At 43.6% G+C, this 16,261-nt stretch overlaps 3 protein-coding genes across 4 annotated transcripts; 1 reads left to right on the plus strand and 2 right to left on the minus strand.

Moving 5' to 3' along the window:
• The first annotated feature begins 212 nt into the window (after positions 1 to 212).
• On the plus strand, positions 213 to 4,373 carry zwilch (zwilch kinetochore protein). The gene is made up of 18 exons (XM_061282524.1): positions 213 to 362; positions 483 to 525; positions 598 to 693; positions 781 to 908; positions 1,072 to 1,259; positions 1,361 to 1,443; positions 1,519 to 1,674; positions 1,749 to 1,820; positions 2,037 to 2,130; positions 2,611 to 2,663; positions 2,733 to 2,826; positions 2,895 to 2,974; positions 3,042 to 3,198; positions 3,285 to 3,313; positions 3,379 to 3,515; positions 3,603 to 3,698; positions 3,942 to 4,054; positions 4,134 to 4,373. Exons 1-18 carry the CDS (start codon positions 313 to 315, stop codon positions 4,220 to 4,222), a joined length of 1,758 nt encoding a protein of 585 aa, XP_061138508.1. The 5' UTR covers positions 213 to 312; the 3' UTR covers positions 4,223 to 4,373.
• lctlb (lactase-like b) lies at positions 4,276 to 8,479 on the minus strand. 2 transcript variants are annotated; one of them, XM_061282535.1, is made up of 14 exons: positions 8,308 to 8,479; positions 8,051 to 8,211; positions 7,906 to 7,993; positions 7,719 to 7,828; positions 7,117 to 7,245; positions 6,933 to 7,028; positions 6,688 to 6,742; positions 6,447 to 6,608; positions 6,095 to 6,372; positions 5,881 to 6,007; positions 5,607 to 5,806; positions 5,386 to 5,449; positions 4,741 to 4,785; positions 4,276 to 4,569 (listed from the first exon to the last, which is right to left on the minus strand). In XM_061282535.1, exons 1-14 carry the CDS (start codon positions 8,432 to 8,434, stop codon positions 4,454 to 4,456), a joined length of 1,758 nt encoding a protein of 585 aa, XP_061138519.1. In that variant the 5' UTR covers positions 8,435 to 8,479; the 3' UTR covers positions 4,276 to 4,453. The 2 variants fall into 2 exon arrangements, with proteins under 2 accessions (XP_061138519.1, XP_061138520.1); XM_061282536.1 differs by lacking the exon at positions 4,741 to 4,785.
• Positions 8,480 to 9,636: 1,157 nt separating this feature from the next.
• snapc5 (small nuclear RNA activating complex, polypeptide 5) lies at positions 9,637 to 11,141 on the minus strand. Its single transcript, XM_061283272.1, has 4 exons — positions 10,979 to 11,141; positions 10,502 to 10,622; positions 10,358 to 10,438; positions 9,637 to 10,267 (listed from the first exon to the last, which is right to left on the minus strand). Exons 2-4 carry the CDS (start codon positions 10,589 to 10,591, stop codon positions 10,061 to 10,063), a joined length of 378 nt encoding a protein of 125 aa, XP_061139256.1. The 5' UTR covers positions 10,592 to 10,622; positions 10,979 to 11,141; the 3' UTR covers positions 9,637 to 10,060.
• Between the last annotated feature and the right edge of the window lie 5,120 nt (positions 11,142 to 16,261).

Consider the following 16,261-nt stretch of genomic DNA (forward strand, 5'->3'; position numbering starts at 1 on the left):
ACCAATGTATACATTTAAGAGATGGTGCCTCTAGCGAGGACTATTTCTTTACGCCATGTTTTCAAACGTGGACTTAATGAAGGAAGTACGTCATGAGCATAACGATATCATTTTATATAATTGTTTAATTTCCACAATGAACGCAAAACAGCGCATAGTAGTCGAATATACTCACCCATTATTAATTTCTTTTTTTTTAATAAGAATGATTGTTTGTGTTGAACTCTGAATTTATGACGTCGGAGCGCGCGAGAGTCAAACTCACAAGAGCAGCAGCCAAGTTGACGTCGTTACAAAAAGAGATTTTTACTTATGGCCACCAAGGTTTTAACACATGTAAAACAGTTTTTTAATACACTCAGGTGAGTTTTACGTGTTGTTTTAGGATATTCGCTGTTGGGATGTTTAAATCGAAAAGCCTTCTTTTCGTAGCCGTTAGCTGTGAAGTGCAGTGAATATTGTTCGTGCTTTTCTGTTTAAAGGAATCTTCTAGAAGATGAGAACAACCATTGTTGCACTTATGAGGTAATTACATTTTTTGATGACGATGAGTTTTCAAATGTTTCCTATTAAATCGTGTGTATTTCTTGTTTTCAGGATGACGTTCAAATATTGAAAAAGGATGGAGATAGAATATCAGTTCTGAATTTATTGGACTATGGGCACCAGGAAGTCTTCATTTGTGAAAAAGCTGTGAGAACTTTTAGATCCACAGAAAATCTGTTGTTTGTGGATTAACATCCATCTTAAAAATAAACTTTAATTTCTGTTGTCTCGTAGATTCCAAAACTAAATGACTCGGATGAAGACTCGACGCTTGAGACATCAAACTGCGCCGACAGCGTTGTTGCGTTGACTGCTCCTCGAACTCAACTGGCACCGCTGCCTCTCACCATCACAAAAGCAAGGTGCTTCCAAGTCAAAAAAGACCCCAAACAAATGAAAAGATTAGCCATAAGATCTTTGTGAGGCTCACCAGCCTTGCTACTTAACGTTAAGTGGTACCGTTTGAGGCACATTTCTTAAACGTCAAATATCATCAGCTAAAATGTTTGCGTTTTTATTTTAAAGGCAACTGCTGTCTTGGTACACATTATCTCAAAATGCCAACATTGAGGCTTTGGATGATCCTGCCCTACGACCTCTGTGGGTACGATGTGACATGGCGGATCCGGCTCGTACCATTTGGTTAGGAGCTGAAGGTGTCTCCGTGGCCAATAAAGTGGCTGGTGTCAAATTATATTCTGTTACATGCACAGGTACTGTATATAATGGAATTGTTTAATGATCCTGAAACAAAGTGAATTGCTATGTGATTTTATTTTAAACTTTTTTTTTTGTATTCCAACGTAACTGTTAGGCCCCGTTGTACACAAAAATGATCTCATGACTTTAGACGAGCTGAAACGAGAGCACAAGAAAAGGCACCACTCAACATCCACGGTAAATCAATATCCTAATCGATTCTCTTCTGAGTGTTGTGTTATGGATTATGACTCCTTTTGTGATTGCCTCTAGTTGACAATTAAAGGGAGTGCCCAGTTTATCATGTTTGGCTCCATTGTGGTTGAAAACACAACAATTGAATCGCAAAGCAGCGTGACGGTGGATTTCAAGTGGAACCACGTGGAGCGTGTACTCGAGACACCCCCGCTGTCCTCTACAGCCACATTAGTAAGACACACTCAAATGTCACCTAGCTCTCAAACCGTAACGCTCACTCTAACCAACCGTTTAAAATGCGTCAGAATATTAAAGTTGCCAGTGGAGACAAGAGAAGCCCCATGTTTGAGGTGTTCAGGGAGTTGCAGTTTCTTCAGGTATGTGATGACAAAGACTTGTTTGAAAAGACCCTGGAAAGAAAAAAAATACACGTTTTGTATTTGAGTATACGTATGCTACTGTAGCAGTTTCAGAAACCGCTATGACTGCAAACAATGTTAGCTAGCATACGTGATGTTGAATCACATTAGGAGGCTTACCCTCAAAATGAAATAGTCACCAGAATTTTAAACTGTTCCCGTTTGTTCTTTCAGGTTCTTGCTGATGGTTTAAGTACGGGTGAGGTGGAGTGGTTGACTCCTTTGGAAAGCAAGTCAGCAGTGGATCTGACCAAGGAATACATTCAAGGTACCGTATTTTCCGGCCTATAAGGCGCACCGGACTATAAGGCGCACCTTCAATGAATGGCTCATTTTAAAACTTTATCCTTATATAAGGCGCACCGGACTATAAGGCGCACCATTAATGCATCATGTCAGATTTTTAATCCAAATCAAATCATTCTCCATTTTATCTTTTTTATTTCAACTTCAGACGGAACAAATTACTTTATAATCATAAAATAATGATCCATAGTCTTTTTGATTCATGATTCATAGTCTTCAGCGGGCCACTTATGATTGATTTCATGACACAATGCTTTGGGCCAGTTTAAATTTAGGAATTTGGTCCATATATAAGGCGCACTGGACTATAAGGCGCACTGTTGGTTTTTGAGAAGATTTTAAGATTTTAGGTGCGCCTTATAGGGCGGAAAATACGGTATTTACTTCTTTTTATCCGTTTTTTTTTCCAAGTTTTGCCTCTGATAATCTTGTTTTCTTTTAGAGCTACAGAGTGTCATAAAATCACAACAGGAGCAGGATTTCAAACCAACAGAGGTAAGAGTAAAGCAGAGGGATCATTTATAACCTTTCCTATCGGTCTTAATTTTTGGTCTGCTGCTGAAGACAGACCCCAAAAGTGTCCCTCCAATTTTCGACTCTTTCCTGGAACGAGACGGTTTGGATTTTGTGGAGACGCTATGGGTTCGCATGAGAAAGAGTGAGTCCGCGTCATCAAGGCAAGAAACCGGGATTCACGTGGCGGTAACCCAAACAACTATATTTCAGGTGTTGGTTGCTATCAAGACATCGTAGACAGCCTGAAATTGGTCATTGAGGCCCTGACTTACGGCTACATCACGCCGTGGGTAAGGCTTCTCTCGACCGGCTAACAAAGAAAAACGACAGTCTCCTTCATTGTTGTGCTGCCGCCAGATTCACCAAGACAATAGCAGCACGCTCAGCAAGCTCATCCTGCAGTCCTACAATCAGAAGATGGAGCACGTGTCGCTCACGGGCCTCACGCCTGTCCAAATGTTGTTAGAAATGGGCCTGAACAAGATGGGAAAAGATTACTTCAACTACCTTGTTGGTAATTTCCGCCAAACACTTTTATGAAAGATTGTCTGTGTGTGTTTGAAGTTGTCCCCTAAATGTATTGCCATCCTTATTTCTCAGGGGAAGAATTGACATCGCCCAACAACTTGGTAAGATTGGAGACATTATTCTGTGAGCTTTAGAGTGGATATTGAATATGTGTGATTCCATGCAGACTTATTACCTGAACACAGAGGTGGATCTGCAGGAGCAATTTATCCGCCTGAAGAAACTACACCATCTCCTGGAAGTAATCGTGACCTGCAGAACATTTTTAGATTTGCCCTACGACAGACTCTTCCTGCTCACACAGTAAGTCAAGTTTGCTCATTGTATATATTTTTTTGTAACCCATTGCGTAAATTCGACTTTCGAGTCTTCCTCTTGTTATTTTCACAGGTTGTGTTTACAGCATTACCAAACATCTCCCTATGATGAAACACACGAGTTCAAACTGCAAATCAAACCGGCGTTGATCACTCAATTCTACCAGAAGTAAGGAAGGCAACCTTCACCAAAGCTACTCATTTTGTCCTACAATTATATTTCGTGTGAAACGTGGGCCTGTTTAGATGAGCACAGTTATTTTGTCTACAGGTATTTTAATAGGAAAAAAATTATGAGTCTGCCTGTCACTTCATGTCGATTTTTGTAAATTAATAATATTGAGCTGAAGTCCCTATTGTTGTGTCCAGTGAGTGAATGCATGCCAGTGTTTCTGTTTATGTTTACTTATAGTGAGGCTCCAGTTGTGTGGGGAGTGGAAGTGTCCAGCGGGCAAGGGCCTGACAAGGTCAAGACGTCCTTACAGGTCAGCGACAGACCGCTGGTTGATCACGTCTTCCAACCTGGTGAGTTTTGTCCGCTCCAACCCAACCGACTGGAAATCCAAGTCATGTATGTAACCATTTTTCCTCTTTTTGCTTTTAGATCATACAAATGTAACAGAGGACAAGCCTGTCTGCTTTTCAACTTTGGTGTCCTGCAGCCTTGTCAACTTTGAATTTGCACAGAAATAGAAGAGTAAGAATTCTGTTCCCCCCTCAAGTTCTTTAAAGAAAGACAGCGGGGCTACTTCACAGCAATGTTTTAATGGGAAGAGTCCAAATTTTTTGCAGCTTGTCATTGTAAACACTGTTTCCACGTCAAATTAAAATTCAATCAACGTCATCATTGTGAGCACACAATTCATGAAATATCCGATTTAGTTTTTTGCGTACAGTATTGCCACGTTGTGATTGCCGCACCGTTTAGTTTCGCCTCTGCAGCAGGAACATGAGGAAGATGGCACTCAATAAAATGGAGAGCGTGCACACAGTGGGAACAACGATCTCGGTTACCATCTCCATGTGGCTGGTCAGCGGGTCTGCAAAGAACACACGCTATTTAGAAACGTAGACGTCGGGCTCAGACGCTGACCATCAGGCATGTTGCAGCACTCAAAGGGTTTGACTTTTTGTTTTGTTTTGTTTTTCTTCCCAAAAAATGTTATCTATTGTCTGTATTGAATCCCTTTTGAGCACAGGTGATTCCTTACCATGTATAAGTCTTAGAATATTGGCAGCAGTACTCCGCTGATCCTCTATTAAAAAAAAGAGAAATAACTCAGAGTTGATGAACAATAATTGAAAACCCCTTTGAGAACTGCACACAGCAATTGCAGCTTTGCAGCATCACCAAGCAACTCCAAAAGAATTGATTTGGTTTGAACGCCCAAAAGGTTTGATCACGGTTAGGCGACACACTTCATGCAAGTTAGTAAAATGATCACAAAACGACACACCCGGAAGTGAAGACTTGTACCGACCGGCGCTCAATCAAGTTCTAAACTTCATCATGCACAGGCCAAACCCTTGGCTTTTCTGCATGTTCCGTTGCTTTTCTTCTAGCTGAGGGGGCAAACAAAGAAAATTTGAGCTAGGTTGAGTATGGGATTGTCGCTACCTCAACCGCCAAGGTTATTTTTTTGAGGGGGTGTTATTGAGACCACACAAAACATTTGGACATTTATATTCTGCCGAGTGCCAATTTAGATGGTTCATAAATAATTGTTTTAAATGTAATTATTTTGATTGACATTTCGCTTCTGAAGTTTTACTTTTTAGGTCAGAATCTTTGTTTACCCCAGCTAGTTGTTAGTGATGGGGATGCTTTTTATTTCTTTTTTTAAACACAGACTGACCTGCAGCAAGGAGCTGGTTACTTGATGAGCAGGTCTCCACGGCCTTCCTCCTCCAGTTTTCAACCTGTGGAGTTGTTCCGGAAAAATTCTTCAGATGAATACAGTCACAAACTAAGAGGTAGGTGGCTTATAAAAATGTATTTGCCTTTTTTTTTTCTTTTTTAAATCATATTTTGTAACTTGACCATGTTGGACTACAACTTAACTTTTTCGCCGCTTACCTCTCTCTGATTGGGAAATCCGTTGGCGCTGATAATGCGCTTGTAAAACTGAACGGAAGCTTTTGGATAGCGAGGCTTGTTCTTATTTCTGAAGTCCACGTAATATAAGCCAAACCTCTCGCCGAAGCCTTCGTCCCACTCAAACTTGTCCAGCAGTGACCATGCGGTGTAACCTTTGAGATTCACACCGTCTCTGAGGGCTGAAATGAGAGAAGGAAATTCATCATACACATAATAAAATAATAAATAAAATGTGAAGCTTTCCCGCGTTCACCTTTGAGCATCTCGTTGATGTAATCTTGAAAGTACTTTATCCTCCAGTCATCACACAACTCTGTGCATTGCATCTTCTCAGAGACTCCATTCTCAGTCACGTAGATCATCGGGTTTCCATACTGAGTCTTGTAAAAAAAAAATAAAAAAAAAAGGAATGTAATCAGATTTCCTTTTTGGTCCGCATAAGATGAAAATCGAACCCAACGAGTCACCTTGACAAAATTAAGCATGCGGCGGAACCCCCACGGCACAGAGTAGAGCCACTCTGAGCCGGGGTCGGGCCACTGGGGGTCAACCAGCTCGACCAAGTCGCGGTCCATGAAGAAGCTGCTGGTGCCGCGGCCAGACGGGTTATTCTTCTGGGTGATGTAGCGTGTCGTGAAATGACTGATGCCCAGCAAGTCACACGTTCCCTTGATGTAGCTCTTCTCTTGGGGAGAAAACGTGGGCAGGCGAGATGATCCGAGACCTTGCTGGGCACTCTTCCTACCTGTGCGCAAAGGCCTGTGTGTTAACGTACACTCATCCGGCCGGCCCAGATTTATTTTTGCCACGTCAACTCGCCAATGAAGTCTTTCATCACTTGAGGGTAATCTCCGTGAAAGACGGGCGTGGCAAACCAGCCGAGGGAAAACTGCACGTATCTCTCGGCCGCTTCGATGTCCTTCTGGTTGCTGATGTCGACGGGCTCTCCCCAGTCCGCTGTCAGGGAGATGCCCACGAGACCTGCAGATGCAGAAGGCGGTGCTCCAGAAAAAAAAGAAATGGATTCTGGGAGATAGTAAAGAGCGGGATGATTGTCTACCGTTTTGTTTTGGCCTCCACTGCGCATCGTACGTGTGCCAAACTTTAGCGTGAGCCTGAAGATAGAAAAATGCATTTCACATTTGAGGTCATTTTTCTCTTGGCTTCAATTTTGCCTACGATGAAAGTCAACTCATTATTTTTGTTTTAATCCAAAAATTGGAATACTTGCTTTTGCTTGTACTGATTTTTTTTTTCGCCTATATCCTGACGTTTCGGACCAAATCCGTTCATGAATGGTCCTACCTTGATAATGTGATGGGCAGCCCGGAATGCTCCAGTTCCTCTCGTCCTCAGTCCAGGAGCATGCTCACCTGTTTCGTAGCCTTCCACTGCGACCGACTATATATGACACAATGTTAGGCCTCGTATAGAAGGAAGGAAGAAAAAAAAAAAAGCAGAACACGACCGAATTGTGACGTAAACATACCCACGGATTGCTGAATGTAAGCCAGTGCTTGACTCGGTTGCCAAATCTTTCAAAGCACAGACTGGCAAAGTCATTAAAATGGTTCACCATGCTTATATTCTGCCATCCGCCGTACCGCTCTTGCAACACCTTGCAACACAAGGAAGTAAATCAATAATAAAAAACAAAAAAACAGGGTATTACCGTATTTTCCGCCCTATAAGGCGCACCTAAAAACCTAAAATTTTCTCAAAAACCAACAGTGCGCCTTATATATGGACCAAATTCCTAAATTTAAACTGGCCCAAAGCATTGTGTCATGAAATCAATCATAAGTGGCCCGCTGAAGACTATGAATCATGAATCAAAAAGACTATGGATCATTATTTTATGATTATAAAGTAATTTGTTCCGTCTGAAGTTGAAATAAAAAAAGATAAAATGGAGAATGATTTGATTTGGATTAAAAATCTGACATGATGCATTAATGGTGCGCCTTATAGTCCGGTGCGCCTTATATAAGGATAAAGTTTTAAAATGGACCATTCATTGAAGGTGCGCCTTATAGTCCGGTGCGCCTTATAGGCCGGAAAATACGGTAGTTGTATTCTATGCGCACCAACCTGCGGGAGATCCCAGTGATACAACGTCACGATGGGAGTGATCTTGCTGGCCAGCAGGTGATTAATCAGATCATCATAGTACTGAATTCCTCTTTCATTGATATGATCAGCTGTGGAGTGAATTTTTAAAATACCTTCGTACCCCAAATAAAGACACGCGTAGGAGTAACTCACGCAACTTGCTTACACTTGATGCCTGTGGGAATAAGTCGAGGCCAAGAGATGGAAAAGCGATAGTGGTTCAATTTGAGTTCTCGCATCAGCGACACGTCCCCCTGTCCGACGTACGACCAAATGAACAATTGGAACTGTCATCATCTGCACGCTCTTACCTTGACGTTGTAGTAACCCTCACAAGAAGAATCCCCTGTGTCGTTTTTTTCAATCTTGCCCCTCTTGTGGCTGAATACGTCCCAGATGCTCAAGCCTTTGCCATCTTTGTCCCAGGCTCCTTCTGTTTGATAGGCGGAACCGCCGGCACCCCACGAAAATCCTAATAGGACAAATCGATCAAGGTCTCCTCAAAATGCTCAATGAAAAGAACTTGATCTCCTCCGCTAATAGAACTGGTGTGTAGAGGTCATCATACCAGCTGGAAAAGTGCCATAATAGAAGGAGCCGTGGTCGTTCTTTGTCCAGTCAAAGTCCTCAGTCGCAGACACACACAACACCAACACAAGCACATGGCACACACCGAGCGCCCGGCCAGAGTGCATGGTCTTCTTCAGCTTGCAACGCTCTTGGGGTCTGCTTCTCCTACACTTCTGTCCACATCATACAAAATGTGGGTATGAAAAGAAGTGATTTTTTTTTTTCCTCCCCAATAATTTGACATATTTTGGCTTTACAGGACACCTCTGTCCAATTGCATATGGAATCTCAAGCAACAATTTTTTTAAAGGATCTTTGGGGTTTGTGCCCCCCCGCACCCCCAATAAATAAATAAATTATGTTTTTTAATTGATCAAGGCCCGCTGAGCTGCCAGTTTCCCCTTCCTGGACACAGAAGCATGTGATGGACACTGAGGGGTCCCTCATCTCAAACACACAATTACCCCCCCCCCCCCCATTCAAATTCAATGAACCGTGAACTTATTTTGCTGAGACTGACACAACTCACACAACTACGATATCACGTCTGTAAGCAAAATCATTATTATGCAGTGTGAGATTTAGGCCGACTCTATTTCTAAAAAAGTATTTGATAGAATGTAGCGGTTGTGCAGATTGTAATGCTCTCGGTTTTTAAACTAAAAACACTTTTGCAAATGTTTACATTTTCCACAGCATGTTTGATCCACATTTTAAAATAAGCGTTATTGAACCCAGTGAAATTGAACATTTTAAGACTTTTAGTAAATAGTTGCACTTTTCTGTGATTATTTACATTTGTATTATTACTATTTTAAACTACAATTCTTTAGGAAAGCACACAAATCTGCTTCTTCTTCCACATTTCCCCTTTAAAGGGTGACAAAGTCCAATCCAATTACCTGTCTTTTACGAAGAGGTCATTTGTAGGCAACGTGATCTCCGTCCCGTCCGTCCCAGTGCAAATCTTTTTTTCCCTTCTTCCCGAGACTGCAGCCCACCGAGTGTAAAGCTGCGTACAGATGTCGAGAGTAAAGCCGCCTCCTGCAGTTAGTAGTGCACGTGTGTGCAGACCTGGCCCCCGGCGATGACATTCAAAAGCTTCTCCTATTGTTCGGCTCGCTGCTTTGTTGTCGCTGTCGGAAAACGCTGAATGGTTTGTTGGCAGAAAGTGTTTACACGGCATAACTCATTGGCCTCGAATACAGAAAGAATTAAAGCGTGGTCATTGGCTGGATTGGATAGACATTCAAGAAACAAGAATGCTTTTACACACTACTTCACTAATGTCAAACGAAGATGTCAATAAAAATAATCTTCTAGAAAATGAAAACACATACAAAAAATGGTTTATTTTGTGCTTATGGTATCTTTATATGGCCCAGCCATACTTTTTAGTGCTAACAGGCACATTTTAACATTAACATTTGTGGTTTTCAGCTAAACACTGGTACCTAATAATCAAATGGATAAAAAAAATAAAGCACCTACGCGTGACCGGATATTTCGGTGTGACATTTCGAACGACATTTGAAACAAAGATGGTACGACTTACTGAAATTCGAATGCATTTCACGAGCTAGTGGAGAGGATACTATGAGCACCAGACTAAAATCCAACAAGCCACAAACTAGTGACAATAAATTAAACTTTTCAAATGAAAATACTACACCGTCGGACAAATCAACACATCTACAGAAGGTTGGAGTGTTTAGATGCTGAGGCCAGCATGAAGGAAGAACCCAAGCAGCTCAGTAATCGCCGTCATGTTCCTCATCCCCATCGGGCACAAACACAAACTGGTCGTCGTCATCATCATCATTTTCGTTCTGCTCTTCTTCATCATCCTCATCTTCTTCCTCATCTTCTTCCTCTTCTTCCTCCATATTGTAATCGGCAGCAGTATTCAGCAGAAGCTTGGTGCAGTTAATTTTGTTCTCATCGTCGAGGTTGACGTCCTGCAGATACAAAAACAATTTTCTTGATACAATTCTTGCATGTGATTAGGTTTTGCTAAGTATCTGAATGGACATTCTCTGGTAGGATACCTCAATTTCTGGAGATGGGCATTTGGGTTCCGCCTCCTCATTTTGAGCTCTAATAATTGATTTCAAGGCACCTTCTTCAAACTGAAACACAGAGCAAACAAAATGGAGAATACAAACCAAACGCAGTTTAAGTCGGATGCTCACCTTTAACCTGTTCAGTTGGTCTTGTAGCATGACTTTGATTTTGAGAAGAGTCTCCTCTTCCTTTTTCAACTCTTGTAGACGGCTGTGCATTTTTACTGGTTTCACGTGAGCATACCACACACTGAAATAAAATGGAGGTGAGATGAGCTTCAACTTGAACAAGGTCGATGCAGATCCCGTTTAATGAGAAGTGCATGGAGCTGTGCATGGAGCTGTGCAGGGCGAGTACAAAAAGGATGTCTGTCATTCTTTCCCTCTCGCAATTGTCACAAATAATCAACGGAGCGATTCGTTGTGTTGTAGTCGTAGCGCCATTTCGTTTTCAAACGCGAGAAAAACGGAGCCGAGTAAGACATTGCTAACGTTAGTCAAACTGAGTTTAAAACACAAAGACTTGATTCCGAACTGGGATGGATTGTAACGGGGAAAATAAGAACGGCGTGTTTTCCATTCCCCGAAGTAGAATATAAGCGTTACCTCTGTTGTCCGTTGTGTTTAGAGCTGCATAATAGCGGAGGCAAAAGTGTGGCAAGGAAGCAGACTCTGTTTTGAAAATAACGATTTATGAACGAGCATATGCCCGCAAGTGCAAAACTCCGCTTCCTGTTTACTTCCTATGGTGACGTCACTTACGTGTGCTTGCTTTTGAAGTCGTAGGAATTCTCATCATCACCAAGCGAGGCAGCAGTTTGTTATCTTACATTTTTACTTTCAGGTCATGTACTTTTATTCACCTATAACAAACCAAGACGAGTGACGAATGAAATGAAACATTTGATCCTGAACACTTTCAATACTTTTCAATTTATCTGGAAGCGACCGTTGATAGTGTTGCACGTTTAGCGAATTTACGACGTTAAAAATGTCCTTAAATGCAGCGTCAGCTTGACTTGATATTTGGCGACACCTCGTGCTGAACAATAGTAACTAGCACCCGCTACTGAAGTGCAAGTCTCAACTTATAAGGTAAAAACAAAAACAACTCTTTACCTAACATTTATTTGCCTTGAAACACAATTGGAACATGTTTGGTTGATACAAAAAAAACTCCACAGTAGTTTATATGTGGTTTTGTACATAACTTGACTGTTAACCCACGAACTGAAGTGACAATTTGTAACATTATGGCATGAGAAAGTTCATTTGTGACAGTTGATGATGATTTCTAGCCCAATAATAAAGCAACAAGAGTCACGCCAGTTAGGCCTCAGAAGCTGGGATGTGCTAGCTCATGCTGCATTGTTGCATTGGATGTTTAGTTGCAAATGCTAATTGCCCTTCTCGGGAGTGAATGCAATGTCAACATGTCATTTTCGAAGAAACATAACATCATCATCCTTCCCTCTTCCTCAAATCTGCATGCAAATCCTCATCAGTCTTCATGATCTATCCCAGTGAAGGCGAACAAGTGAAAAGTTAATAAATCACAGATGGTGCTCATTGAACGAGATCTAAAACGCCTCTTAATCGGTCGGTCGCCAAAACTGTGAGAGGAGTGGAGCCTATTAAATTCTTTCTTGGCTAAATCCATCCAGATGTGATCATCACAGCAAACTGGCATGACAGGAGACAAAGCCAAAGCCCCGCCCGGAGAAACAATCGACTCGTCAATAGACACGTCAAAAGAAGTGCCGGAAGTCGTAGCGTCTCCAAACTGTAGTCACGTGATATTTTTGGCCTTGCTTGGAAAACTCTAGGTGTGGATTAGTGTCGTAGTGACCTGAAGGATTCGGGGAGGTCAGATGAAGAAGTGCTCTCTGAGAAGCAGCTGCCAGCTTCACCAGCACCAGGCGGCCGTGTTTCCGTGCGGTAGCTTGCAAGTGGCTAATGCGTTGCCGTTATCACCCCAGACGCAGTTGCGTTCTCCTTGTCATCACGCGTACTGCGCCGCCGCTCTGACATTTCCTTCGCGCGGGCGGGCGGCTTAACGGCAGCTGAGGCCACGACTCACTCAGCCCTCCATGTGGCCGTGTGTCAGCGTCCGTCCGCTATGCCGTTTGAAGGTGCTCCCACATTCTGTGGAATGCTGGGCGTGTTGGAAAAGGGGCCTCCCAAAAGGAGCGGAGGAAGGGAGGCGGTAGGGGTGGGGGGGGGGCATAAAAGAGAAGCGGGGTTGACCTTTGAGCAGTGCAGTCGGGCTAGTAAAACAAAGAGCATTGCAAAAGCGGAGGGGTGAAGATGAAGATTATCCAGAGCGAAAGCTGATACCTTGAGAGTTTGTCTCGTGAGGGGTTAGAAAGGTCACGCGGTCATTGTTTTCTTTGAAAAAAATAACTCGACTACGTTCGTCGACCAAAGCGCCTATTACGACAGCGTTGTCGTAACAATCGCCGCTGTTCGGCGTTATTGATTGCCGCGATGTGCTTTAGGTCAGGTGAAGGGAAACGAGGGGGGCAGCTCCAGGATGTTCTCTCTCAAGCATTCCACTGAGGTGGACGGGAGCCTCAGGCGCCTGTGGAAGGAAAGACTCATGTGATTCGGGGGCCTTTGTTTCCAAGGAACTACCTCAGCCTTTACATATCCGTTTCCGACCTCCCCCACACACACATATACAGTACGGTCGTGCATATCTGCACGCACACACGTCTGACTCCTGATTGTGTTTGACGCTCATCACCACGGATAGAGATGGATACGTTGCTGGCCAATATCTCCATGTAGGCGCAGAATGGCATGAAAAAAATTCTTTGCTTGAAATCAAGAGACGTGGAGATGGAATTTGGACCTCAAAGCTCACAACTATGAGGCTGATGTGAAAGTTAGGTTAGAAGAAATAGAGCTTCAATACAAAACGTCAATTGTATTTGATGTACCGTTTTTTCTCATGTATAATGCGCAAAATGTAACTAATTTATTGTCCTCAAATCTGGGGTGCGCATTATACATGGGTACAATTTTTATTTTATTTTTTATTTTATCCGGATATGATACGGAAGTCGCCATTACAGATGCGCTTTCTTCTCTGCTGTTCACGTCAAACACGCTCCATACGAACACAATGCTCTGGTATCAGACGCTTGCTGGATCACCTGCTCGTTTGCTGTCACAATGTACCCTACACAAATCCGAAACATTTCTTCGCTATTGAGTATGCTAGCGAGTGATACTGACCGGCAGAATAACATCCGGTTGTTCCCAAAGATGCTCTTTTTTCTGAAATCATTTTACGTTCACGGACTTAAGTAGGAGTCAAAATTTAGGTGCGTATTATACATGGGGGCGCATTATACATAGAAAAAAACGGTATTTGTTGCGCATGTTTAAATTCATGCAAATTAACCTCCGAAATATCTTAAATTGCCATCATTTGGGACGAATAAAGAATAAAAAAAATAGGAATTGGGAAATAGTAAAGACTGTCATTGCGCAATTGGCAATAAAATAGCAATAATAATAATACAATGGATATTCTATAGGTTATTGACTAATTTACGACCCCATTTAGTTGTTCTTGCATTAATGCGAGGTTGCATCTCGATTGTCAATTGTTTTCGTCAAGTGACGTACTTCCGAAACATTCTGCAACTTAATCATGCGGGACTGCGTGCAAAATGGAAAAGATATGACAAATGTTCGGATCTCCTGGAAGCGGCAAAGTTAGTGAACCGAGTTTGAACGCGTTGGCAGATCCAGGATGTTAGGCCGTCCCATGTAACCGCAGTCAAACCGTTCAGGCCGGGCTTGAAATGGAATGAGCGCCGCAGGCGGGGGGAAGGGGGGGGGGACGCCACGGGGTCACGGCATGACAATTTGGCCCCAATACGACGCGGTTTGGTTGGGAACCCGAGTTGAAATTTATGAACTAATTGACCACCCGTACAGAGCGTCCGCTGGCCGTTCTCCACGCAGAACGTCGAGTCTGCGGTGTGATTAATGACTTTCCTTTCCTCTCTCTTTCTCCCTGTCCTCTCCCTCATTTTGTAAGCCCCCTGGTAAGCCCGGCTGGTTCTTTGGCAGGATCCTTCACACCTCCCTTGATACCTTAAACAGGCTTGTAATGTCAGACCAGCCGGAAGAAAATGATTCTTTTTTTTACTGTTGGCTTTCCATAATGATTCCATTTATCATTTTGTTCTATCGGTGAGTCGGACACGCCCAATTACCTTCCCACCCAATGTGATGAAAGATGCTTTGGAATGGGGTCAGATGAATCCAAAGACTACGTTGGGTCGGTTTCCTACTGATTTTGCTAACAGAGAGATTGGCAATTTATATATTCACCGTCTTGCGCTAGCGACGCTCGCTTTGACGGCCCCGACGCGGCGAGCGTAGTTCCGATCCCCGCCCACCGATATCCCGGCCCGAGCTTCCAAAGTGAGACATTCCAGACAGGCGTCCTGCCCGTGACTAATGATAAGGCATTTTCAACTTTCCACCGCTGCGGGCCTCTTGGCATGATAAATGAAGTTTTCCCTTCTTGTAGTCCGGGTCAACACCGCGGAATAGTTTGACTTGGACCGCTCCGGGCGATTATTTTACGTTTGTACGTCTCCGACTTGCGGCTGTGATATATTTCACGTTGACTTTTTGCACCCGGTGTCGTCGGTTTATTGCCGATTGGATGAAATGAACTCGATTGCAGATCCTAGACGTGTCGTAAAAAGTCGGTGTTTATTCAAGACGTCATATATAAGAGGCATCTATTACTGCCGGATTAGTGAGCGCAGTATCGGATCATATTGTTGCTATTCCAACTTTTTACGAGCCTGGATCAAATATGTCATCTCCTTTGACACTTTAAGGTTGTGCTCTGTTGAAAAAGTCATCGTTAAACCTCAGCGGTTCCTTCTTTGCTTGTGCCAAAACTTTTCCACACACGCCCTTTTCCCAAATGAGTCTTAACATGGCGGATTTGTTTATACTTCATAAAGCTCATCAAAAATCATTTCTATGGAACCTAAAGCAGGTTGATGTTTTACTTTGGACAAAGTTGAAGAGGTCTGCCATGACTGCGGCTTACATTGTTGGGCCGGCCGGGCAGGAAGTGTTATGGAGGGGCCGTCACTAGGCAACAAGGCGGGCAACTTGGCGTAATGAGCGGCAGGGCTCGGGAGCTGTCTGCTCACTCTTCCGGGCCCTGACGAGAACAGACAGGCTGGCCCGGGACCGAGCTGCCACCCCGGCCACCTGCTCACAGCAATCATCACCGGCGCTCCGACCCGCCGGCCGGCCACCGATACGGCATACAGCCCCAATTATGAGCTCGGCGTGAAACCCCCCGCCCCCCCTCCTCCTCCAGCCATCACGAACACTACAGCCAGTCTGACAAGGCAGGCTTTTTTTCCCCCCCCCTTCAACAATCTCTAATTAACAACATTGGTCACGGCGAAGTCGGGCTGCCGGGTAATCAGCTTAAATACAAGTTTATTTCCTGCCCCCTGTGCCTCGCCGGCTTTTTTGTGTCCGTTTACCTCCAATTTCCTCCCAGCGCTAACGTGTCTGGTAGCCACGCTGTCACTTCCACTCTGATCTCGCCGTGGTTCTCGATAGAACGTGAAAAAGTGGGAGTAGTACCTTCCTCCAATTCAATAAGTGGAACTTTCACTCGGGATGGAGGTCCCATCAAAGCCAATCCTGGTGCTGAAAATGTAGCTTGTGAGGGTGACCTCATTACCAGAGTAGGATTAAGTGTGTTTCAGCCCAGGGCAGAGAAGGCGGTGGAATTTCCTTTCATTGGGGAGGTGTTATTGTTGGAGAGCTGAATAGAAACCGAGCGAGCCAGATGAAATGTCTTTAGTCCCGATGCACGACTGCCGCTAC

The sequence above is a fragment of the Syngnathus typhle genome, linkage group LG7 (assembly GCF_033458585.1).
Source record: "Syngnathus typhle isolate RoL2023-S1 ecotype Sweden linkage group LG7, RoL_Styp_1.0, whole genome shotgun sequence".
Lineage (NCBI taxonomy): Eukaryota > Metazoa > Chordata > Actinopteri > Syngnathiformes > Syngnathidae > Syngnathus > Syngnathus typhle.

What these genes read in the sequence shown, in the direction of transcription:
- zwilch (XM_061282524.1), top strand. Translation starts at nt 313, where the DNA reads ATGGCCACCAAGGTTTTAACACATGTAAAACAGTTTTTTAATACACTC. An exon ending in ACCATTGTTGCACTTATGAG is followed by an intron (nt 526 to 597) that starts GTAATTACATTT and finishes TCTTGTTTTCAG; the next exon opens with GATGACGTTCAAATATTGAA. An exon ending in GACCAAGGAATACATTCAAG is followed by an intron (nt 2,131 to 2,610) that starts GTACCGTATTTT and finishes GTTTTCTTTTAG; the next exon opens with AGCTACAGAGTGTCATAAAA.
- lctlb (XM_061282535.1), bottom strand. Translation starts at nt 8,434, where the DNA reads ATGCACTCTGGCCGGGCGCTCGGTGTGTGCCATGTGCTTGTGTTGGTG. An exon ending in CATCAACGAGATGCTCAAAG is followed by an intron (nt 5,807 to 5,880) that starts GTGAACGCGGGA and finishes CTCTCATTTCAG; the next exon opens with CCCTCAGAGACGGTGTGAAT. An exon ending in TAACCAGCTCCTTGCTGCAG is followed by an intron (nt 4,786 to 5,385) that starts GTCAGTCTGTGT and finishes TTTTTTTAATAG; the next exon opens with AGGATCAGCGGAGTACTGCT.
- snapc5 (XM_061283272.1), bottom strand. Translation starts at nt 10,591, where the DNA reads ATGCACAGCCGTCTACAAGAGTTGAAAAAGGAAGAGGAGACTCTTCTC. An exon ending in ACCAACTGAACAGGTTAAAG is followed by an intron (nt 10,439 to 10,501) that starts GTGAGCATCCGA and finishes TCTGTGTTTCAG; the next exon opens with TTTGAAGAAGGTGCCTTGAA. An exon ending in GCCCATCTCCAGAAATTGAG is followed by an intron (nt 10,268 to 10,357) that starts GTATCCTACCAG and finishes TTGTATCTGCAG; the next exon opens with GACGTCAACCTCGACGATGA.